Source organism: Chinchilla lanigera, unplaced genomic scaffold (assembly GCF_000276665.1).
Source record: "Chinchilla lanigera isolate Chin_1 unplaced genomic scaffold, ChiLan1.0 scaffold00144, whole genome shotgun sequence".
NCBI lineage: Eukaryota > Metazoa > Chordata > Mammalia > Rodentia > Chinchillidae > Chinchilla > Chinchilla lanigera.
Window position 1 is genome coordinate 444,454 of NW_004955545.1, and position 24,381 is coordinate 468,834.

At 40.4% G+C, this 24,381-nt stretch overlaps 1 protein-coding gene across 6 annotated transcripts in view; it reads right to left on the minus strand.

Annotated features, from left to right (window-relative positions):
* Positions 1 to 24,381, minus strand: part of Gatad2b (GATA zinc finger domain containing 2B) — a 94,035-nt gene that overhangs the window by 19,457 nt on the left and 50,197 nt on the right. For 2 of the 6 annotated variants that reach the window (XM_005411446.2, XM_005411445.2), the window contains exons 1-6: positions 19,039 to 19,058; positions 10,445 to 10,780; positions 4,643 to 4,772; positions 2,589 to 2,720; positions 1,733 to 1,864; positions 940 to 1,110 (exon numbers count right to left, since the gene is read on the minus strand). In XM_005411446.2, the coding sequence (XP_005411503.2) occupies positions 940 to 1,110; positions 1,733 to 1,864; positions 2,589 to 2,720; positions 4,643 to 4,772; positions 10,445 to 10,779 (900 nt within the window). In that variant the 5' untranslated portion in view covers position 10,780; positions 19,039 to 19,058. Of the gene's footprint in view, positions 1 to 939; positions 1,111 to 1,732; positions 1,865 to 2,588; positions 2,721 to 4,642; positions 4,773 to 10,444; positions 10,781 to 13,438; positions 13,459 to 14,289; positions 14,312 to 19,038; positions 19,060 to 24,381 lie in introns of those variants that run through there. The other 4 variants (XM_005411447.2, XM_013508227.1, XM_005411448.2 and 1 more) reach the window with 4 other exon arrangements.

Sequence of the window (24,381 nt, forward strand, 5' to 3'; positions counted from 1 at the left end):
TTTTTTTTGGTTTTTCTCCGGTACCGGGAACCGAACTCACGACCTTGCACTTGCCAGGCAGGTGCTTTTGCCGCTGAGCTAAGTCCCCAGCCCCAAATTCTTGTTTTTTAGTAGAGGACACTATCTGATCCTAATCTGGACTACTCAGCTTCCACAAGAGGGTGTATCCGACTTTCTCACTGAAAGAGAACTCTGGCACGTAGGAAAAAACAATGAGCTGGAACTGCTAAGAGAGGAAAAAAAAACCCCAAAAATCCAACCCAAAACATCAGTCACACATCCTTACATCCTTACGCTTCCACTTTTGGAAATGCTCTCTATTCATGCTCTCTAGTAGCACAGGCTTGTAACCCTAGCACTTGGGAGGCTGAGGCAGGACAATAGAAAATTTGAGATCAGCCTGACCTACACAGTGAGTGAGTACTCTTTCTCAAACAAATAAATGAACACCACACCAAAAAAACCAAACCAAACAAAAAACCATAGAGTCTAGCTGGGTGTGGTAGTGCAAGCCTATAATCCTAGCACTTGGAAGGCTGAGGCAGAAGGACTGCTGTGAGTTCAAAGCCAGCTTCAACTATATAGTGAGTTCAAGGGCTACATAGCAAGACTATCTCAAAAAAAAAAAAAAAAAAGCCAAACCGAAACACAAACAAACAAAACCTCCCCTCAAATCAACATCAAAATTCTAGTCAAACCATCCGTATTAGGGCTGGGGATTTAGCTCAACGGCAAAAGCGCCTGCCTGGCAAGCTCAAGGTCGTGAGTTCGGTTCCCGGCACCGGAGAAAAACCAAAAAAAATAAATAAATAAAATAAAAAAATAAACAAACCATCCGTATTGTCCTAGCTTCTCTATGGAGAAAAACTTAAAATTTCTGGCCCTTTTAACAAGAAAAATAAAGGATTTCTCTTTTTTCATATTAGGGATCTCTCTCACCGGCTGGTAATTGATGGCAGGATTCATGTTGGGTGTTGTGGTGCGTACAAGGCCAGGTTTAGGCGGGCCCCGCTGACCCTGTAATTGGGCTGGATTTGGTGCAATAACACGCTGAGACATCAACATGTGCGGGAGGGTGGTACTGGTTGCGGAACGAATGACACTGTGACCCTGAAGAGGAAGCAGAGGGAAGAAGCTAGTTACTGGTGGTATAATGCTATACAAAATGCAAAAGAGAAAATACTTTCTATAATTAATGCATGGCTAAGTAGAAACAAAAGAACACAGTTAGACTTCGTCATTTTGTCTGATGAGCTATCAGATAAACCTACCATCACTCCAAATGCTGGTGAATAGCTAGCAAGTCCCTGGCCTTTTTGGTATATGCCAGTAGTGGTGAACCTATGGCATGTGTGTGACAGCTCACTGTTATCACTGAAAGCTCTAAAAGGTTGGCCATCGCTGGTATCAGCTAACTCTCTCTAGAGAATCTAGCAATCTTCTCTAGAGAAGGAAAACTATAGTAGGAAGATGAAGATTATTTTTTTTCTATTACAGACTAAATCATGCCATGAAGGACTAGTAACAGCACCTTTGTCACGGCCAGGTTCCTCTACACTCCTGTTTTTTTTTGGTCCCGGGAATCGAACTCAAGACCTCATGCTTGCCAGGCAGGCACTCTGCCGCTGAGCTAAACCCCCAGCCCCTTTCCTCTACACTCTTTACAAAAGCCCCCAAAAAGACAGGATAGACAGGGTCCTTGAATATTATAATCCTAGTACAGATTGCATACCTGTAATGTTCTTAAATTCTGAGGCTCAACCCCTTGGGCTCCAGGCCGGGAGGGAAGCTTGGATAAACCCTGCTGGCCCACATGGGCAGGAGATGGCTGAACAATAGATGCTGCATTCTGTACAACTGGAGTCTGGGAGAAGGAAGAGAAAATTAGACTGTAGAAAAAGCAAATAATCAAAAGTGGACTTCAGTACTCCTAAAGTTTTAAATTTTCTTTTTTATTTTATTTTACTTTTTTTTTTTTTTTTTTGTCTTCTGGAGACAAGGTCTCACTGCGCAGTTCAGGCTGGCCTCGAACTCTCAACGATCTTCCTACCTCAGCCTCCCAAGTGCTGGGATTACAGGCGTGCGCCACCACACCTGGTTTAAATTTTCTTGTCAGTGTGCCTCTCCTGTTGACCAGGAGGAAAAGTAGAAAAATGGGATTAAGGTATTCTAACCAGCCTGGGCTACAGTGAGCTCAAGGCCAGCCTGAACTGCATAGCAAGAAAAGCAAACAAAACAAAACAAGTATTCTTGATTAAAGCCTAAGATTTAAGGGAAAAAAAAAATTGGCCAAGCATGGTGGCACCCATCTGTAATCCCAGCACTTGGGAGGCTGAGGCAGCAAGACTGCTGAGAGTTCAAGGCCAGCCTGGACTACATAGCAAGACCTTGTCTCGAAACACCAAAACCAAAGCAAAACAAAAACTCCCAAAAAGGGGGAAAAAAACAAAAATCCCACTACTACTAGAAATTTAAAAACTACAGTACCAGAGAAAAATGAGATATAAAGCTGACTCTATCTGGGGCAGTTACTCTTAAAAGTAGTTTTCTTTCTTTTCTTCTAGTCCTTTATTTCTAGAGCACATTACCTTTTGGACCACATTCTCTTTTTGTAGCTGACTCTGTCTCAGTTTCTTTAACAGCACCAGTCGAGCCTCTTCCAATCGTAGCTCATCCCTCAGCTGCTTGATAAGCTGCTGTCGTTCCTCAATGCCTTTCCCCTAAGGAAACAGGGAGACCATCAGGTACAGTAGCAGCACATACCCAGAATCCTTTGCTGAGAAAGAACATCTATACTTTTTAGGTCTAAACCTTCAACATCCATAAGAAGTGACACAGAGCCTGGCATTCAACAGATACTCAAAAAGTGCTTATCAAATGAAGCGACTACATATAAATGCTAGTCAGATTCCTGGTGAACTAGAATGACCAATAAAATGTTTCTAAATCTTTAAAAGCCACATTTGGGGCTGGGGATTTAGCTCAGCGGCAAGAAGTACCTGCCTGGCAAGCGCAAGGTCATGAGTTCGGTTCCCGGTACCAGAGAAAAACAAACAAACAAAAAAAACCAAAAAACATAAAAGCCACATTTGGTGTGTGTGTATTTTACAGAGTCCACTAAAAAAATGCATACACACTCAGGAAAAATAGTATGCCCTTTTAACAACAGACCGTGTTTTACCTTTGTATGGGGGACCCTAGAAAATGTCTATCATGGAGAATCTACCATGCTGCCAGCCCTTAAAGAAGCAGCTGAAAATGTATGTGCAGCAATCTGAATGACCAAGGTTACCCAAGCAGCAGTTCACTGTACTAATGCATGTCTGGAAGCTAATGGCCACCACTTTGAGCACCTTATATAACTGCAGAAGCTAAAGATAACTTGTATTAATCTCAGGATGTCTCAGTAAATTTAGTATTAAAGTACACAAGGTTTTCTTTTCCTGAAATATGTGCGTATACATATATATTTTTAAGAAGAATCTATATTCTAGGACTAGACAAGAGTTAGAGGGTAGCCGGGCGTGGTGGCACACTCCTGTAATCCCAGCACTGGGGAGGCTGAGGCAGGAGGATAACCACAAGTTCAACACCAGCCTGGGCTACAAAGTGAGCTCAAGGCCAGCCTGAACTGCATAGCGAGACCTTCTCAAAAAAAAAAAGACCAAAAAAAGGAAAAAAAAAAAAAAAAAGAGTTAGAGGGTATCCTTGCAATTAAGAGTTCATGTGGTATGAGTTTTGAGGTCAAACATAATTAGATTGAACAGAATTGCTCTTACATATGCATTTTGTCGTTGTGGCTTTTTTTTGAGACAGGGTCTCCCAATATAGCGCTGGCTGGTTTCAATTTACATACCTCCACATTGTTGGGATTACATGCACTATCACACCTGGTTTCCATATATGCTTCTTTTGCATATACAAAGGTAAAACACGGTCTGTTGTTAAAAGGGCATACTATTTTTCCTGAGTGTGTATGCATTTTTTTAGAGGACTCTGTAAAATACACACACACCAAATGTGGCTTTGATATTTTTTTTTTTTTTTTTTTTTTTTTTTAATGCAGTTCAGGCTGGCCTTGAACTCACTTTGTAGCCCAGGCTGGCCTTGAACTACTGGACATCCTCCTGCCTCAGCCTCCCGAGTGCTCGGATGACATGCCTGAGCCACCACGCCCGGCTCCTTATATGCATTTTTTTCTTTGGGTATTAGGAATCTAACTCATGACCTTGCACTTGCCACGCAGGTGCTGTTATGTTGAGCTATATTCTCGGCCCTTTTAAACTATCTTCTCCACTAGATTCTAATCGTTTATTTTTTCTATCTTTTGGTGGTTTTTTTTTTTTTGTCTTTTTGAGACAGAGTCTCGCTATGCAGTTCAGGCTGGCCTTGAGCTCATTTTGTAGCCCATGCTGGTCTCAAACTCACAATGATCCTCCTGCCTCAGCCTCCCTAGTGCTGGGATTACAGGTGTGAACCACGACACCTGCCTATTAGCTCCTTTTAAAAGGGCATGGCTTTGAAATTCAGAATCATTAAGGACTTTTCATTGAGAGGTAGTTACAAAAAGTAAACAGTCAAAAGTACTAGAGCTGGCTAGAAATGAAAGAAAAGAGAAGGAACATAGATGAAGTTGTTTTACCTTGAACATCTCCAGGTTGGCTGCTTTGAGTCTTTCTTCCATCCGGGAGCTGGAACGGGGACTGGAAGCCTCATTGTCAGACAAAACAATGATATCTGGGGAGGGAGTTAGCCTTCCTCGATCTGGCTCACTAAACAAGAAAAAGAAAAATTACTATCCAATACTAAAGCTCATTAAGAAAAAAATTTTTGGTCTTTTTCAGACAGGGTTTCACTATGCAGTTCAGGCTGGCCTTAAATTCACTTTGTAGCCCGGGCTGGCCTCAAACAGCAATCCTCCTGCCTCAACCTTCTGAGTGCTGAGATTACAGGTGTGCACTGCGACACCTGGCCTATTTTTTCCCCCTTGTACTGAACAAGGAAATCAAGGGACTTTAGGTCTTTTCTTAATATACCCAGGGAAAGACAAACGCTCAAGTCTTATGATGTAGAAGACACCAAGATCTGACATTAAAAGCTCAGCAAGATACTTTCTTCCCCTAAAGTCCTTACAAAGTAAACAGGGATAAATATACAAAATAATGATTAGCTTTAGGAATAAAGATAAGTACTCTTTTTTAAAATCTTTTTTGAGACAGGGTCTCGCTATGCAGTTCAGGCTGATCTGGAGCTCCCTTTGTAGCCCAGGCTGGTCTCAAACTCGCAACGATCCTCCTGCCTCAGCCTCCCGAGTGCTGGGATTACATGCGTGCACCGCCACGCCCGGCAAGGTAAGTACTCTTGTAACGCAGATCTTTAGTTTCTATCTGCCCTGGGCTATCATTAGTTATGTAGAGGCTTGGAAAGGAAATAACTAGGTCTACAAGAGAGAAAGTGAAAAAGCAGTAGAGCTTAGCCATCCACTAAAGGGCAGCTCACTATAACAATAATATGGCCCTAGCCAGACATGGTGGTGCATGCCTGTAATGTCGGTACTTAGAGGCTGAGGCAGGAGGATTGCCGAGAGTTTGAGGTCACCCTGGACTACACAGTAAGACCCTGTCCCCAAAAAAGAAAAAAAAAGGAGTCCTGCCTATCTGTGACAGTCTAGCCTGTCAAGAGCAGATACTAAAGAGTAGCAAGCAAAAGAAAGTATTGTAAGTGGCTTTAGGAAATGGACAGTGCCAGTTTATAAAGAGTAAGCGATAGCCTTCTAGGGAAGGATTAGGCCTCTAGAACTAAATATACTTAGGTCATATCAATTTGCCAGAGTGGTGGGATTTTTTTGTTCTGTTTTTGGCAGTACTAGAGATTGAACCTAGGACCTTGCACCAAACTATATTCTTAGCCATTTTTAGTTTTTTTTTTTCCTGAGGGTCTCATGAAGTTGCCCAGGCTAAGCTTCAACTTTTTTGATCTTCTTGCCTTAGCATTCTGAGGAGCTGGGATTACAGGTATATACCACCATGCCTGGTACTTCAAGGAGTTTTGGTTTTTTTTTTTTGAGGGGGGGGATCTTTTTGAGACAGGGTCTTGCTATGTAGTTCAGGCTGGCCTTGAGCTTACTTTGTAGCCCAGGCTGGTCTCAAACTTGCAAGGATCCGCCTGCCTCAGCCTCCCAAGTGCTGGGATTACAGGCATGCGCCACCACGCCTAGCAAGAGTTTTATTTTGTATTTTCACTCAAAAGATACTGCTCAGAAATTACTCTGACATTTGCCAGGTGTGGTGGTACATGCCTGTAATCCCAGCACTCAAAGAGGCTCAACAGTGAATTCAAGGCCAGCCTGGACTATATAGTGAGACAATCTCAAAGAAAAATTACTCTGACATCTAAGTCTCCCACTGTAACTCCTCTTAGTCCTTATTAGACAACCTTTATTTTGGTATTTCTCAGTCTAGCTTTGTTTCTATAATGTAAATGAATCCCAAAAACTGTCTTAGGTTCCCAAATCAATGATCATTTCCTCTCTCTCCTCTGATTTCTGTATCTACATGTGCGTGTGTGCGCATTTGAGATAGGGTCTCACTCTGTAGTCTAGGCTGCCCTGGAACTTGTGGTGATCCTCCTGCCAAAGCCTCCACCGTGCTGGGATTACATGCATGTGCCACCACATTTGGCTGTTTTTGTTTTTTGAGTACAGGCTGGCCTGGAACTTGTGGTCTTTCTTTTGCTTTAGACTCCTGAGTGCTGGGGTTATAAGCATGATTTTTAAAGATATTTTCCCAGACATTTTTTTTGACACTGTCAGGATAGCTGCAATGCTATAGGTCCAGAGCAGTATCTATCTATCTATCTATCTATCTATCTATCTATCTATCTATCTATCTATCTTTCTTTCCCTCCCTCCCTCCCTCCCTTCCTTCCTTCCTTCCTTCCTTCCTTCCTTTGGTCTTTTTGAGACAAGGTCTCGGTATGCAGTTCAGGCTAGCCTTGAACTCATTTTTGTAGCCCAGGCTGGTCTCGAACTCGCAACGATCCGCCTGCTTCAACCTCCCGAGCACTGGGATTACAGGTGTGCGCCACCATGCCCAACTAGAGCAGTATTTTCTTTTCTTTTTTTTTTGTACCGGGAGTCAAACTCATGACCTCAGGCTTGCCAGGGAAGCGCTTAAGCCGCTGAGCTATACCAACCTGGCCTTAGAGCAGTATTTTCTTAAATCTTCCTTGAATGTGTAAAAATTTTCATGTTCACAGATCATGATTCATGAAGGCTTATCTACCACTTCTCATGATTTCTTATCTCAGTTGCTTTGGTACAGGAGGTTTCTTGTCATTTTTGGTGGTGCTGGGAAGGAATCTAGGGCTTCGTGTGAGCAAGGCAAGCACTCTACCAATGAGCTAAACCCTCAACCCACAGAAATCTTTTGATTGCAGCATCCCTGATGCTTGGGATAGGAATTTATTTTCTCAACAAGGTAAATCTGAGTTACTAAAATCGCTCAAGTTGAGCTGAGGAAAGAGAATAAGGGGAATGACAATCTTGTGAACTATTAAGTTTGTCAGGATTGCTCTATAACCACTGGTCACAGATACAGAAAATCAAGAACGTGCAGTTATACAAAAAGAAGCCACTAGAGGGAGAAAAGAGCCTTTCATTCTGTAACCCTAAATTCCTGGAATAACGGTTAGGCCTAAACAAAATGCTTGAATTCATTTTGTGTGACTTATTTATTTGAATGCATATTCCTTCATACCATCACCCCTAAGATTAACATGGGTGAACAATTTTAAGGTCTAGAAAGTTTCCCATTCTCTCCTTGACTCACCAGTATTTGCATTACTAGTTAGAGCCCCCACCCTCACCCTCTTTCTGAGATAGGACCATACCATGTCACCCAGGCTAGTCTCAAATCCCCAAACTCAGGCAATCCTCTAGTCTCAACTTCTGGAGCAGCTGGGACTACAGTGTACCCAGGTGAGAAGATTTTAAAATTCTAGTCCTGGGTGGATTGCATGCATTACAGAAAACTGTTTCTAAGGTAATAAAGTTCCTCCATGTTCAAATTAGTGCTATCTCCTACTTAGGAACTGCTCAGTACCAAGAAGGGCAGAGACATTTGAGATGGCAATTTTAGAACTGTATGACATTATCAGAAGTTTCATCTGAGAACAACTCTAAATGATATTTTAGGGCTAGTGATACAGCTCAGTGGCACAATGCCTGGCTGACAAACACAGGGCCTTGGGTTCAATTCTCAGTACAAAAACAAAAACAAAAACAAAAACAAAAACAAAAACAAAAACAAACAAAAAACCCAGAAAAAAAACCTGCTTTATTCCCAGATACACTCAGACTCACATTAGACAGACAAGGTGAAAGCGTAAGTCAAATTTTATTCCTCAACTGTCTTTTAAACTTTTACCAGGAATGAAAAACATTCCAGAGATAGCAGTCACTCTGTTCCTTTCCCAAACATACATGGTTTACAATACTTGGGGTTCAAAAGCAGGAAACCTTCTCTATTAGAGATTATTAGAAGCCCAATTTGCTGCTGACATCACTTGTAATTCAGTCTGGCATATTCCCAAAAGCTGTCATTTGAGATTGTAACCCAGTAGTAAAAACAACTGAACAAAAAGAGAAGTGCTGTGTTTCTCTAACATTTCAAATTACTAGAGTTGGTTTCATAAATACTTTTTTTTTGGTCTTTTTGAGACAGGGTCTCGCTACGCAGCTCAGGCTGGCCTTGAGCTCACTTTGTAGCATAGGCTGGGCTCGCACCTGCAGCCTTCCGAGTGCTGTGATTACAGACATGTGCCACCATGCCTAGCTTTCATCTTACTTCTACTTCCAACGCTTTCCTCCTTTTTTTTTTTTTTTAACCAAGACTCAAACTCACAACCCAGTGCTTGCCAGGGAGGCACTCCCTGAGCTATATCCCCAGTCTTTCCTTTTATCTCAAAGAACCATGGGTCTACTTACTAGGAGCCTACTAATCTTGTTCATTCTTATAAAACAACTTGGTTTCACAGCATAATAGGTATGAGTACCCTGGAGCCTTGGCTTCTAGAGGCTTATGTTTCAAAAGTGCATCAACCCCAAAAGTAATTAAACACACTGCCTGGGATTCAGAACAGTCTGGCGTTATCTAGTACATGGTGTGGGGGCTCCAATACAGGGCCTGCCATAGGTTAAGCAAGCACTATAAAATTAAGCAATAGCACCTGTTGTTTTAAATCACAACATACTATAATACAGCATAATTCCAAGAGCACAGAGGTCTTACCAGAATGTCTAACAATGCACCTATGAAAAATAAGTTCATTTATGGCCCAATTTCCCCTCTTCTTCCTTCCTCCCAAATGTAGGTTCTGTAATCTGCTCCAGAAAGGTAAGGATGACTATGAGGAGAGTGCTTTGCTCAGATGCATTATCTCATTCACCCAATTCCTTTTCTTCCAGTGGATCTAAGGATTAATCTATTTATATGATGTTCTGCTGATAATTACCTATAGCATCAAGGACTTTTTATTTTCTTCCAGGATCACTACGGAATTTATTGGAAGTTTATTTTTATTTTTTAAAAAGACACGACCTCAGGCTGGTGATGTGGCTCAGTGGCAGAGTTCTTGCCTTGCATGCCTAAGGCTCGAGGTCGATCCCCAGCACCCCATACACTCTCTTTCCTTCTCCATTAGTCCACCTTCTTAACCATTCTGCTTTGGATCAGCCCTAGGCCCAAGTCAGTGAGATCAGCTATTGGGCAAGTAAGCACTGAAGAGCAATTCTCATGTTTTTCAGCTGTTTCTGAATTATCACTAAACTGAATGCTCTTCCAATTACAATTTTCTACACTGTGGTTCACTGACCAAAGTTCCAGGGAAAATAGACAGAGACAGAGACAGAGAGGGAGAGAGAGAAAGAGAGAGAGAGAATGAGTGAGTATACACATATTGCCAGGGCTGGTGGAAATGGCATGGAGAAAGCAAGAATTTAGAGACTTACCACCTCAAGATATTCTGATACCAAAAAAGTCAGGCTAATTCTCTTTGATGTCATAAATTGAGACTCCATAATAAATAGATCCTAAAACTTCTGGAAGGATTTGAAGGAAAGCCAGTTTCCTCTCCTAAGTATGACAGGTCTAAGACTAGAGTGAAAGTATATACTAACTGGATGACCAGTCCGCAGTGCCCCCTTTTGCCAGCATTGACCATCTTAAGGGTAGCTACTACAATTTTCAGTATGCTAGGCAAATAGGAGGTACATAGTTTCATTTGGAAAGAAGAAGAATTCACTGTTAAGCCAGAAGACACAGACACATCTTCTTCAATAAGCTTTAGGATGAAAAACACCCTCCTCTCACTGGAATTAGTTCCATCTCATAGGCTTAGTCTATGAGAAGACACTACCCCTGGAGGCAGTCAACATGAGCCATACCTCCGTCTAGCACTCATATCCACTGGTTCATCGTTGATGTTTTCTTTGCCTGGCCTTCCAGCAGTCCTGTTGTCTCCATGAGGCCTGAGATTCCCATTGAGTTTCTCTTCATAGCCCTTGACACCACTGCCATCCTGTTTGGTGGGTAACTCATGTGGCACCTCAAGATTTGCCAAATCCTTCCTTTTGAGCAGCGCCAACATTTTCAGACGTTCCATGGCCTCATGCCCTTCCATTTTGAGTCGTTTTGCCAGCACATCATCTCGCTCATCAGCTGGGTCCAAGCTCCTTTTCAAAAGATTCAGACGAAGAGCATCTTCTGTCATTCTATCCATCCTATGGGATGAATAACACAAATGAAATCAGAATGAAGTCCCTTTAAAAGTCCATAGGAAAGATAGCAGAGTGATAAAAAAAAGTTATTCAGTATCATTTAGTTATGACGAATCATGTAGCTGGACTCATGGTGATACAGGCCTGTAATCCCAGCACTCAGGAGGCTGAGGCAGGAAGGTCACTGTGAGTTTGCAGCTAGCCCGGGCTAAATACAGTGTTATGTCAGTTTAGGAATGCTTCTATTTGCAAACCATTGTTTTACAAACAGAAGTATTTTGTTTTTGTGTGCAAAATTTTGTTTTTGTGTGCAAAAACTGCACTGGGTGATGAACACAACTGGGGCCATCTTTTCCAGAATCTTGGAAAGAACTGTTTGTGAACCAAGGTACCACTGTAGTGAGTTCAAGGTCAGCCTGTACTACATACTGAGATCCTGTCTCAAAAAAACAAAAACTATCACTTTATTACTCCCACCCCAAAATTAACAGAGCTAACCTCACAAAATTTATTGTTCTAGAACAACTATATTAAAGGAGATTTATCCAGACAACCTCAGCAACAACAACAAAAACACTTCAAATACATTCCAGTCATCAACCTTACTGTAAGAGAGTAAACACCACACTCATCTAGTATGGTCCATTAGGGTACTAGATCCCTCAAAAAAAAAAGTGACTGTACGTGCATGCTCAGAGTCAAACACTTCTGTTCTAGCTCTCATACCAAATCCTTCTCCTGGGAAAGACTCTTCTGTGATTGGCAAGTTCCTTAGGTCATTCAAGCATATCATTAATTGGTTTTATCTTATGAGTGGAGAAATACAAGATGAATCAGAAAAGGGGGACTTAATAGAAAGCCTCAGTTGTCTAGATATTGCAGAAGAGCTTATTATCTGTCCTCAATTCTATAGACAAAGATTCAAAAGCTCATGATGTGTAGTTATTCTTAAGGAAGAACTGTTGTGGTTTTTTTGGGGGGTGGTAGTTTGTTACTGGGAATCAAACTCACGATATTGCGCTTGCCAGGCAGGCACTATGCTGCTGAGCTAAATCCCCAGCCCCTGCTGCTCTTTATTTTGATAATATTTTCTTTACTCGTGGAGTAAAATTATTGAAGGGAAGCTAATCATTGTTTTCCTTTTTTTAAATGCAGATTTGGATTTTCTCTAACACCTTCAAGTCTAGGGCTATTCTCCTGATAACAGTAATGATGAACTGGAAAGAAAACTTTCTGAGTAATGGTAACACAGATTCTAAACTGTTACTTTTACCAGGTCAAATATTTAATAAGGCACTTTACCTCTTCAAGCTGTAATTTCACCTCTAAATATGAGGTACTAAAAGGTGCTCAACAAAATTAAATTTCTATAAACGAGGCCCATGACCTAAGGTATGAAATTAGGTTTAACAATTCAAACCAAGTAAAAAAAAAAAAATTCAAACCAAGTAACAGGAGAAAAAAGACAATAAATATTGGTTTTCTTGCAAAGAAAACTATGTATGTGCTTAAGGCATCATCAAAATAAGGGGTACCTATTTTTTTCTGGTTATAAATGCAAAGAAAGAAAGACTAAACAAAATAACTTCTAATGAAGGGGAACATACCGTTTAGAAAGCAAAGCAAAGTCAGAACCCCACACTGAATTTGTGGGCAATGTTTCTTAGTTATTTCTTTTTTTACAATTAGCATTACTAAGATGTCATTCACTTACTATACAATTTACCTATTTACCTATCCTATACGTGGTCCTTCCTGGGTGGTTTCATTCACTCAGCATTAAGCTTTCAAGGTTCATTCATGTTATTAGCGTATACACAGCCCCATCCCCAAGTCTGGAGCACTGAACCCAAGGCCTTAGACATGCTAGGTAAATGCTTTACCACTGAGAGCCACTCCCAGACCTTCCTATCTATTTTACTGCTCAATATAGTCCATTGTATAAATATATCTTATCTTTTTTATCCACTCATCAATTGAAGGACAACTGGGTTGTATCAACTTTTTGTTATTATAAATAATGCTGCTATAAACATTTGTGGGAGGGGCTGGGGATTTAGCTCAGCGGCAAAGCGCCTGCCTGGCAAGCGCAAGGTCGTGAGTTCGGTTCCCGGTACCAGAGAAAAAAACAAAAAAAAAACAAAAAAACAAACATTTGTGGGTCAGTTTTTGTGTGGAGAAAATGTTTCCAATCCTCTTGGGTATGTATCTAAAAGTAGAATTTCTGCATGCTATGGTAATTCTGTTTAATACTGAACTACCAGGAGCTGTTTTTCAAAGTAGATACACCATAGTGGGAAAAATGGTTCCAATTTCTCCATATCCTCTTAGTTTTCCTTTAACACTTTTAGGTATGAGCTATATTAGACCACATATTAACATTATTATTTTTTTTCTTTTGTTCACATATTAACATTCTTTATATATTCTTCAAAAGTTTGTTATTTTGTTACTTCTAAAGTTGATTACCTCTGAAAAATAGCTCTAGAGGCAGTGACTAGAAAGTTGAATGCTACAGAATACCAAAAGTTAAGCTCTAACTCCACAGTAACAATGTCTTAGGTAACTCAATCAACACTACACACCAAGGGTATGACTAAGAATAGCATAAGGAATTTATAGAAGATGAGAAAAGTCTGCCATTAATGATTACATACTTACATATAAAAAATACTTTAGAAAGGCACTGCCTTAGTTTATTATAGGTCACAGTTTGTAGAGGTTTCAGTTCATAGTCAGCTGGCTCCAAGACAGGGTGGAATGAAGAGAAGCATCACAGAGGAGAAACAGTTCATGGCAGGAAAGAAACAGCAGTAGCAAGCGACAGCGGGCAGCTCTCTTTCTGTCCCTTATGTTCCATCCAGGTTACCCGGTTACCCCAACCAGGGTGGACTGTCCCATTATTGACACCCAGAACTATGTGGAAACCAATCAAGTGGACTAATTAGTAATCACATACCCTTCATCCCATTATCACACAGCCTACATCACCGCCACCTCTGGAAAGCCCCATCTATGACCACATGAGGCTTTGGGGGGACATCCAGACTCAAGCCATAACAGGCACACAGCAATATATATTAATGTAAATTAATACACTAGTGTTCTACATTTTGCCATAAATTATAATCTCTCTCTCTCTCTCTCTCTGTCTTTTTGAGATGGGATCTCACTATGCAGTTCAGGCTGGCCTTGAGCTCACTTTGTGGCCCAGGCTGGTCTCAAACATGCAGCGATCCTCCGGCCTCAGCCTCCCAAATACTGAGATTACAGGTGTGCGCCACCACAGCCGGCTATAAATTATATTCATATGCATAGAAAATATATGATAAAATAACAAAACAGTAACTTAGGGCTGGAATGCAGTTTAGGATGCTATCATTACACTGGTTTCTTGAAGTGGGAGTTTAATGAGCTGAAAACAGCTCTTACAAATAGCTAAAGCAGTTCAAATCATTAGCTTTTACTATATTCAAATGATACAGGAAGGAGTGGGGCATGGTGGTACATACCTGTAATCCTGGCACTTGGGAGGCTAAGGCAGGGGTATAACAATGAATTTGAGGCCAGCCTGGACTACATAAGGGAGTTCAAGGCTAGCCTACACTACATAGCGAGATCCTGTCTCAAAAAAAGAAAAAGAAAAAAAAAATCAAATTATACAAGAATGAAGCTGACATATTGCAAGTTGAAAGAAACTAGAACTGTTCAATGTGTGAGGTAAACTTTCCCAACAGATGGCCTGGGAACCCTGTCCAGGTGTACTTCTGTCTTCTTTGATTTCAAAGCTCAACTTTATGCACTCAGATATGCATGTCTGCCTCAAAATCCAATGTAATATGGATGAAGTTTGAAATCATTACGACAAGAAAGTAAATCAGACAGAAGGACATTAAATATTGTATGAATTCACTTATATGAGGTACCTAGAAACAAAAAAAGTAGGCTAAAGGTTATCAGATGTTAAGGCTGGTGGTGAGTGGAGAATAAGGAGTCATTGTTTCATGGGAAAAGAATCTCAGAGAAAAAAAAATGTTCTAGAACTGGAAAGTGATAGTTGCTCCACACTGCGAAGGTATTTAAAGCACTGCATTGTATACATACAGAGTTTATTTTATTTTATTTTTTGGTTTTGGTTTTTTTCTGGTACCGGGAACCGAACTCACGACCTTGCGCTTGCCAGGCAGGCCCTTTGCCGCTGAGCTAAATCCCCAGCCCCCCATACAGAGTTTAAATGGTGAATAATTTTTTTGCTAGATATATTTACCACAATAAAATCTTTTTTAACATCCAAGCGAAGCATGGTGGCACACAGCTATAACCCTCAGAAGGCTGAGGCAGGAGGATTGCCAAAGTCTGAGGTTACCCTAAACTACCAGTGAAGGCCTATGTCTAATATACCTCACCTACCAAACGTAACTTTACAGTACACCATAGAGTACTGACTTTTTTGCCTTGTGATCATGTGGTTGGCTGGGAACCTCGGTTCGCTGGCCCTGCTGAAAAGTATAGGAGTATCATCATACTGCCTATCACTAGCCTGAGGAAAGACCAAATAATAATATTGCTACTGTTATCTTTGTTTTTTGAAGACTAGTTCAGGGTGGCCTCAAACTTGTGGCGGTCGTCCTGCCTTGGTCTCCTGAATGCTAACACAAGTGTGTGCCACCATGCCCAGCTCCAAAGATCAAATAATAATAATAATAATTATTCTTATTATTATATTTTTTTAAATTGCTGCAGTTCTGGGGATCAAATCTGCCAAACTAATTACATCCCTAGTACACTCTAATCTGTTGGAGACAGGACCCCACCAAGCTGCCCAGGCTGCCTTGAACTTGTATTCTTCCTGCCTCGGCAACCCAAGGTAGCTGGGATTACAGGCATGTGCTACGATATATGGCTAAAATTTAAAACTGGAAGTGTGGTTTCTATTAAATCCATATTGTTGGAGCTGGGTGTGGTGGCACATGTCTGTAATCCCAGCACTTAGAAGGCTGAGGCAGGAAGATCCTGAAACATCCTGAGTTGAACTATTCTATTGTAAGTTACGCAGCACCTGTATTCGCCCTTTTCACTACTTCAGGAAAGAGGTTTAGTCGAAGGCAAAGCAGAAGCCTAGGAATCATCCTTTTCTATGACTCTCAAAATTCTAGGTCACTAAGCCCTATCAATTCTATTTTCTTCCTGTGAAAGCAAAGACAAAATATTACCAGTGGTGTGCTGGTGTCAGTAGCCATCTTGTGACCACTAGGAAAGACAGCTTGCTAACAATGAAGAAGATAATGTGGACTACAGCAAAGTACACAAGGAGCTGACCATACATAGGTGGACCACCATATCAAACCACACCAGCCGGGCATGGTGGCGCACGCCTGTAATCCCAGCACTTGTGAAGCTGAGGCAGGAGGATTGTTGCGAGTTCGAGGCCAGCCTGGGCTACAAAGTGAGCTCAAGGTCACCCTGAACTGCATAGTGAGACCCTGTCTCAAAAAGACCAAAAAAACAAAAAACCCAAACCAGTCTGAAGCTAGATTCTACATTCCTGTTATGGAGGCCAATAAACTCTCTGAATGTGTGAGCTAGTATGAACTCAGTTTCCTATATATAAAATGAAAACAACCCAATGGAGAAAACTGTCAAAAATCCCAACATGAAATCAAGGTGGAGATATTCAACAAACAGTTTTAACACCTGGATACAAACAAGAGTCACAGTTCAGACCAACCCTGAGGGTATGTATTTGAGCAGGAAAAGAAGAAGTTGAAGTAATGTGTAGGGATGGGTAAAACTACACAGAAAGACAGACATACAGTTAGAAAATGGCCAAGGATAGAACCTAAGTTTAAAGTTCAACTGGCCAGATGAATCTAGTAGAAAGAGATAGGGAAAAATAGAGAGCAAGATGTAGCAACAAATTAAAAGTTTTAAGAAGAGAGTAATTAACAGTGTCAGGCAAACGCAGAGGGAAAAAGCCTAGCTTTAAATTTGCTGTTGAAGGGCTGGGGATGTAGCTCAGCAGCACGGGGCCTGCCCAGCAAGCACGAGGTTGTGAGTTCAATTCCTAGTACCAAAAATAAAAATTTGCTGTTGAAGAGACAAAAATGGCCAAATGCAAAAGAGCTCTACGTCCATGTGTGTCAAGTTGTCACCTCACCTTTGAACCAAAATCCAGATCTGTAGTACAGACAGAGGTGTCAGAGAGGCAGAGAATGAAGGGATGGAGAGGGCAAACAACATGAATGAACATTTACTGAGCATCCTGCAGTGCCTTGCACTAAGCAATACACAAAGTCCTTTACATTTGTTCTCCCATTTAACCTCATGAGAAGATTAACAGAAAGGTGGAAACTGTGAGGTAAATTATAAAAACTCTAATTTTCACGAATGATGAAATTTAAGCCTATACTTTATTTTTTTATGTCTTTTTGAGACAGGGTCTCGCTAGGCAGTTCAGGCTGACCTTGAGCTCATTTTGTAGTCCAACCTGGTCTCAAACTTGCAACAATCCTCCTGCCTCAGCCTCCCAAATGCTGGGATAACAGGCATGCACCACTACACCTATACTTTATAATATATACATATATAATGACTTTAAAAGCTGCAACAGTCTAAAGATCCTAAGATGTTCATGTTATTTTATAAAGAGTTCTCAGTATTTATAGTTAGAAGAGGGTTGGGGATTTATCTCAGCAGCACAGTGCCTGCCTGGCAAGTGCAAGGTTGTAAGTTCAATTCCCAATACTGGAGAAAAACAAAAAACAAAAAACAAAAAAAATAAAAATAATAATAATATAGTTAGAAGAGACAACAGCCCTTACAAAATAGTATTTTTAACAATTTATGAGTATAAAATCCCTACAAACTACTATATAATCTCAAAATCAGTAAGGGGGAGGGATAAAAAAGTAAATTGAGATAAAAATAACTAGATTTTCATTAAAAACAATACAAAGAAGACAGTAACATCCTAATTTCAACTTCTGTGCCTTCATTTTATTCTATGATATTAATATAGTTTTACCATGAATATTAATACCATCATCTTCATTCTATTTGCTTGCTCTGTGTTTTATTTTATACCTTCTGTTGGACTGATCTTAAAGTTTTTCTTTTACTTCAGTCCTATCTTGTTTTACATTCCTGTCAAATCAGTCGTTATCAATAGTGTATTATATATAGTCAAAGGTGATTTAAGTTTTTATCCACAACTTTAAAATTTCATTCATCTTTATCATTCTTTTTTCTGACATAGATCCCCTTTTTTTGTATAAGATCTTGCTACATAGTTCAGACTGGCCTTGAACTCACCATGTACCTACCCCAGGCTGGCCTGAACTCATGGCAATCCCCCTGCCCTCAGCATTCCGAGGGTTGGGATTACACATGTGTGCTACCACATCCAGTTCCTTTAATTCTTTTATAGAATACATAAGTGGTAAACATATACAAGTCTGAACACATCTTTACTTAAGCTCTACTCCAAAATGAGCGCAGAGGTCTAACGGCGGCCATGTTTTCTGTTTTTTGAAATTATTATTTCCCTGGCTTTTTGTTCCTGTTGAGAAGTTAAGCCTAGTTTTTATCTCTGCGTGTTTTAATAAGCTTTTTAGTGTTTAACAAAACTATAGAATCACTAATACAGTTAATTTATCCTTTCAGAGGTCATATTTTTTCTAAAGTTGGTAGTTCATATACTTAAGAAATTTTCATCCCTTATCTCTTTGCTGCTACTCTCCATTTTGTTGCTTTTATCCTAGAGCAGCTACAAGATACCCTTGGACCATTCTCATTCTAATTTCTAACTCAACCTTTTATTTTCTTCATATTTTACTTTTCTTTTGTATTTCTATCCTGTATTCTGTGTAATATCCTTCCATTCTTCTTAATTCTCTTTTCAGCTCTACTGACTATAAGGGGATCAAAATATATGGTAAATGTTTAAAATTTTTAAAATTATAATAAAAGATTTATTGCCATTAATTCTCCTCAAAAATATTCCCCCTCACTTCAGAATACTTGTCTCATCATTTTGTCACTTTCTGGTTTTTTTATTTTTTTCCTTTTTTTTTTTTTTTTTTTTTTGGTACCAGGAACCAAATTGAGGCTCTTGCACTTGCTAGGCAAGTGGCTGCACCACTGAGCTACATACATCCCCAGCCCTATTTTGGCCATTTTCTGAAGCAGTTCTGGAAGTCATCTTTCTTGAGTGTCTTTACAAGGTATGATAAAAATATACAGTGAATTCTCCTGCCAAGTACCATTCAATGGCTTGCAAAAACATGTCAGTGTGTCTTCATCCACTTTACTCACTAGATCTGGCACTGAGCAACTTCTGGTTCTTCCCCAAAGTCAAAATGACTATGAAAGATAAATGTTTTCAATCTATCCAGGACATTAACACAGTCATGACATCACAACTAAAGACACTCATGAAAGAGGACTTCCAGAACACTGCTTCAGAATGTGGCAAGAATGAAAGTGAGAGACAGCCAGGCGTGGTGGTGCACACCTGTAATCCCAGCGTTCGGGAGGCTGAGACAAGAGGATCATTGTGAGTTCGAGACCAGCCTGGGCTACAAAGTGAGCTCAAGGCCAGCCTGAACAGCATAGCAAGACACTGTCTCAAAAACACCAAAAAAACTTTTAAAATTATAAATAAATAAAATAAAGCGAGGGGCACTATTTTCAGTTCGATTAATAGCAATGTGTTAAATTAATTTAACACATATGCTGCTGGGCATGGTGGCACATGCCCATAATCCCAGCACTCAGGAGGCTGAGGCAGGAGGATCATTCCAAGTTCAAGGCCAGCCTGGGCTACAAAGTAAGCTCATGGCCAGCCTGAACTGCATAGTGAGAGCCTGTCTGAGAAAGACAAAACAAAACAAGTAACACATATGCTGAGTTTTAAATTCTATTGATCTGGCAGTAAAATATGGCAAAGCAGACCAACTCTAGATGCAACGCAGAATAATGTAAGGAACTGAAAAGATTATACTGACATCCTGGGTCCCACCTGCAAAGATTCTGATTTAACTCTTCCATAAGAGTCATGCATTCATCTTCTAATAACTTCCCAGTGGCTCCATTATTTATCCAGTGCTAAAAATCATCTCATTACCATACCATCACAGTGTAGTATTTCTCACTTTAAAAATTCTTCCCATGATCTCCTATCCTATTCCAGTTACTGCCCCATGGTCCTGTACCTTTCTACTGCAAAATCCCTGAAAAGAGTTATTTAACTGTCTCCATTTTCCTATCACACCCCCACCCCTTTCTTTCTTCAGACAGGGTCTCATTATGAGCACTGGCTGGCCTCAAACTTGTGGTGATTCTCCTATCTCAGCTTCCTGAATGCTGGGATTATCTCTTGAAACCATTTCAGTTGAAATTTTGTCCCCATTTATCAATCTTCATCCTACCTGAACTTTCACCAGCATTTAACCAAATTAATATTCCTGCCTTTTCTTCTTTTTTCAGTGCCTTGTAAGTGCAAGGCAACTCTACCACTGAGCTCCACGCCTGGCCAATTCCTTTCTTCCTTGAACGACTTTCTTCAGCTGACTTTCAGGACTTCATGCATCTGGTTCTCATTCTACATTCATGACCATTTATTCTCAGTCTTCTTCACTAGTTTCTACTTTTCCTTTTTTTTTTTTTTTTTAAACTGGGAATCTAACTCAGGACTTTATGCTTGCCCAGCAGGCACCATGCCACTGAGCTATACACTCCCAGCCCTCCTTCTATCTTTTAACTGCAGAAGTACAGTGTTCCCATGGCTTATATATTATCTATATGTTGATTTCCTGAATTTATATTCTCATCTCTCCTCTAAAAGTACATACTCAACTACCGAACTACCCACATCTCTATATGGATGCTGTCCTTGTTTTGTACTGCTGCAAAAGAATATCAGAGTGGGTAATTATTAGGTATCTTATAATCTTATGTCCAAAACAAAATTCCTGAAATCTCCAGAAAAAAAAAATCTCTTCCTCTTGTTTACCATCCAAATAAACACCATCACCATTCAACTGTTGCTCAAACCAAACACTTCGACATTATTCTTGGTTCCTTTTTCTCATACCTTACATGTATTTCATCTGTAAACTTCATTAGCACTACCTCCATATGTATTTTAAAGTCGATTTCTTAACAATACTTTCATGTTACTACCTTGGTTCAATCTACCATCTCCTGCCAGTACTAATGAAATTTTTTTTCTTTTTTCTTCAGATGGTGTCTTGCTATGTTCCAGAGGATGGTCTCCAACTCCTAGGCTCAATGCCCCACTCTGCCTTGGAACTGAATGAATTTGTGACTGTTTCAACTGCTGGAGTAAAGAAATGATGCTGTGTGATTTCTCCCACAGAGTCATAAAAAGCAACATAGCATCTGTCTACTTTCTGGATCATCCAAGTTTAGGTTAAGTACAACTACCCAGAGGCTGCCATGCTGTGAAGGAAGCAAAGCCACAGGAGAGGCCACAAGCAGACACTACAGCTGGCAGTCCTGCTCTTCTCAATCATCTCAGCTCAGGTAGCAGACATGTTATACTTCACGGTAATCACCACCACCTGGCATACTATGTATTTATTGGTCTGTTTCCAACCCACTAAAATTTAAGCCTTAACTGGCAGGGGGACATATGCCTATAATTCCAGCTGAGGCGCAAGGATCACAAGTTTGAGTCCAGCCCGGGGAATTCAGTGACTCAGAAATATAGCTGAGGATATAGCTTAGTGCAAAGACTCCCCTACACCACCCCAATAAAACACACGCCCCTAGGTTTTTGTCTTCACTCATTCAGTGCCTGCCTATAACACACACTAGATAAATATCTGCAGATGAAATGCCAGATTTTGCATTTCTGCATATTCTATTTGGTTCTTTTCTTTTCTTTTTTTTGTGGTACCAGGGATTGAACTCACGACTTTGCGCTTGTCAGGTAGGCGCTTATGCCACTGAGCTATATCCCCAGACCTATTTGATTCTTTTTCATATCTGCCTCCCTTAAACTTTTTGCTTCTCTTTTCAAATTTTTGCCTCTAACTTTTTATTTTTAGACCAGATCTTATTATCTTGTCTTGTCTCAAGCTCAAGATTTTCCTACCTCAACCTCTCAAGCAGTATTTTTTTCCAAGCAGCATTAAAAACTTTTTGTTTATGGTATAGGGATCGAACCTAGGGCCTCACACATTAGGCACGCACTCTAGTGTTGAGCTAGCCCTTTTTATTTTGAGACTGGGTCTAAGCTGTCCAGGCTAACCTCAAATGTTTGATCCTACTGCCTCGGCCTCCTAAGCAGCTGAGATTAGAGGTATGCCTACCATTCCTGATTTTATTTTTTTGTCTTTTTCAGACAGTCTTTTTCAGACTTTCAAACTGCTATGCAGTTTAGGTTGGCCTTAGGCTCACTTTGTTGCCCAAGCTGGCCTCGGACTCTCAATGATCCTCCTGCCTCAACCTCCCAAGTGCTGGGATTACAGGCATGGCCCACCACACCCAGCCATGCCTGATTTTAATACTGTGAAACACATTTCTTTTATGGTCTACAGCTAATGTAGCTAATGGTCTATAGCTAATGTTGTTTATTATAACTATACTCTTGTTCCCAGTAAATAAACTTTCTTCTCATGTTGTCATTTGTGATTGTGAGTCTTGTCTTTAGTACGATTTTATCTGTAGAAATCCTACGTGGCTTAAATTGTGGACTTCTTCCTCCAAAGAAGAACTATTTCCCACGCCCTTTTGTTTATTTATTTTATTTTGAAATAGGATCCTACTGAATTGCTAAACGGCTTAGGCACGCCGGGTGTGATGGCACACACCTGTAATCCTAGCACTCAGGAGGCTGAGGCAGGAGGATCACACAGCAAAAGTTGGAAGACAGCATGGGCTACATAGTGAGTTCAAAATCACCCTGAATTACATAGTGAGACCCTGTCTCAAAAAAACAAAAAACAAAAAAACAAACAAACAAACAAACCTGAACTGGTCTCAAAGCTGCAATTTTTCTGCCCGTCTCCCAAAGTGCTGGGATTATAGGTGTGTACCACCCTGCCAACTTCCAGAGTACTATAGTTTTTCATTTGCTTCTGCTACTTACCATAATGGTTCAGAGTCCTGTACCTACCCTAGCCCCTTGGTGATGCTAAGGATCAAATCCAGGGCCTCTCAAACTACTACTGAGCTCCTTCTCCAACTCCTAAAGCAATTTTTATATTTTTTTCTCAGTACACAAATGCATAGGTTCCAATTTCTAAACATTTTTGCCAACGCTTTTTTTCTTTTTTTGCAATAGCTATTCTGACAGGTATCGGGTGATATTTCACAACAAGTTTTTGATTTGCAGTACTGAGGACTGAAGGCAGGGATGTTACCACTGAGCTGTATCCTAACCCTATTATAAAAAAATTTTTTTTTTGGTACTGGGAATCAAACTCAGGACCAAACGCTGTGCCACTGAGCTATATCCCTGGACCCCTATTACAGAATTTCTTTTTTTTTTTTTTTTTGGTTTTTGGTTTTTCTCCGGTACCGGGAACCAAATTCACGACCTTGCACTTGCCAGGCAGGCGCTTTTGCCGCTGAGCTAAATCCCCAGCCCCTATTACAGAATTTTTACTTTGAGATAGGTTCTAACTAAACTGCTTAAACTTGCAGTCCTTGCCTAAGCCTTTCTCAGTTCTAGAATTACAGGCATGCACCATCACACCCTGCTTTTCCTAATGGATCTGATGATTCAGAGCACTCTCTCGTGTATCTGTTGTCCGTCTGAGTATTTTCTCCAGAGAAATCTCTAGTTAGGCCCTTTGTCCTTAAAAAAAAAAAAAAGAACAAGACCAAAGAACAGAATAAAATAACCAATCACACACCAGGCTCATACTCTGTAGTGCAGCTGGCCTCACACTCACAATCCTCCTGCCTCAGCCTCCCAAGTGCTGGGATTATACGCCCACTGTTTATCTATTTTAAAACTCAGATTACTTGTTCTTTTGCCATAGTTTCCTTATACTACACATTGGACTTTTAACCCCTTAGCAAATATATGGTTCATAAATATTTTCTCCCATTCACCAGGGTGCCTTGATATTCTGATTGTTTCCTTTGCTGTGCAGAAGGCTGTGAGGTGCCCATTTGTTTATTTTTATTACCTGTGGTTTTGGGGCCTACCTGTGAAATTACAGCCAAGTTCAATGCTAAGAAGCTTTCTCTGTATGTTTTTTATTTTCCAAGAGTTTTCCTGTTGAAGTGTCTTTAATAGATTTTAAGTTGAGTTTTGTGTATGGTGTAAAGTAAGGGTCCAATTTAATTTTTTTGCCTGTGAATATTCAGTTCTTCCAACACCATTTGCTATAGAGAATGTCCTGTACACACTGAGTATTCTTGAACCCACCCTTAAATTTCTGAGGATATTCTCATCCACATATAGACAGAATCCAGACTAAGCAAGGTTTCCTTGTTTTACTGAATAGATTAAATTTTTTGTGGTCTCACCTTCTTCTTAGGAGCCTTTAAGACTTAACTGCCTTCTAGGGCTGGGGATTTAGCTCAGCGGCAAAGCGCCTGCCTGGCAAGCGCAAGGTCGTGAGTTC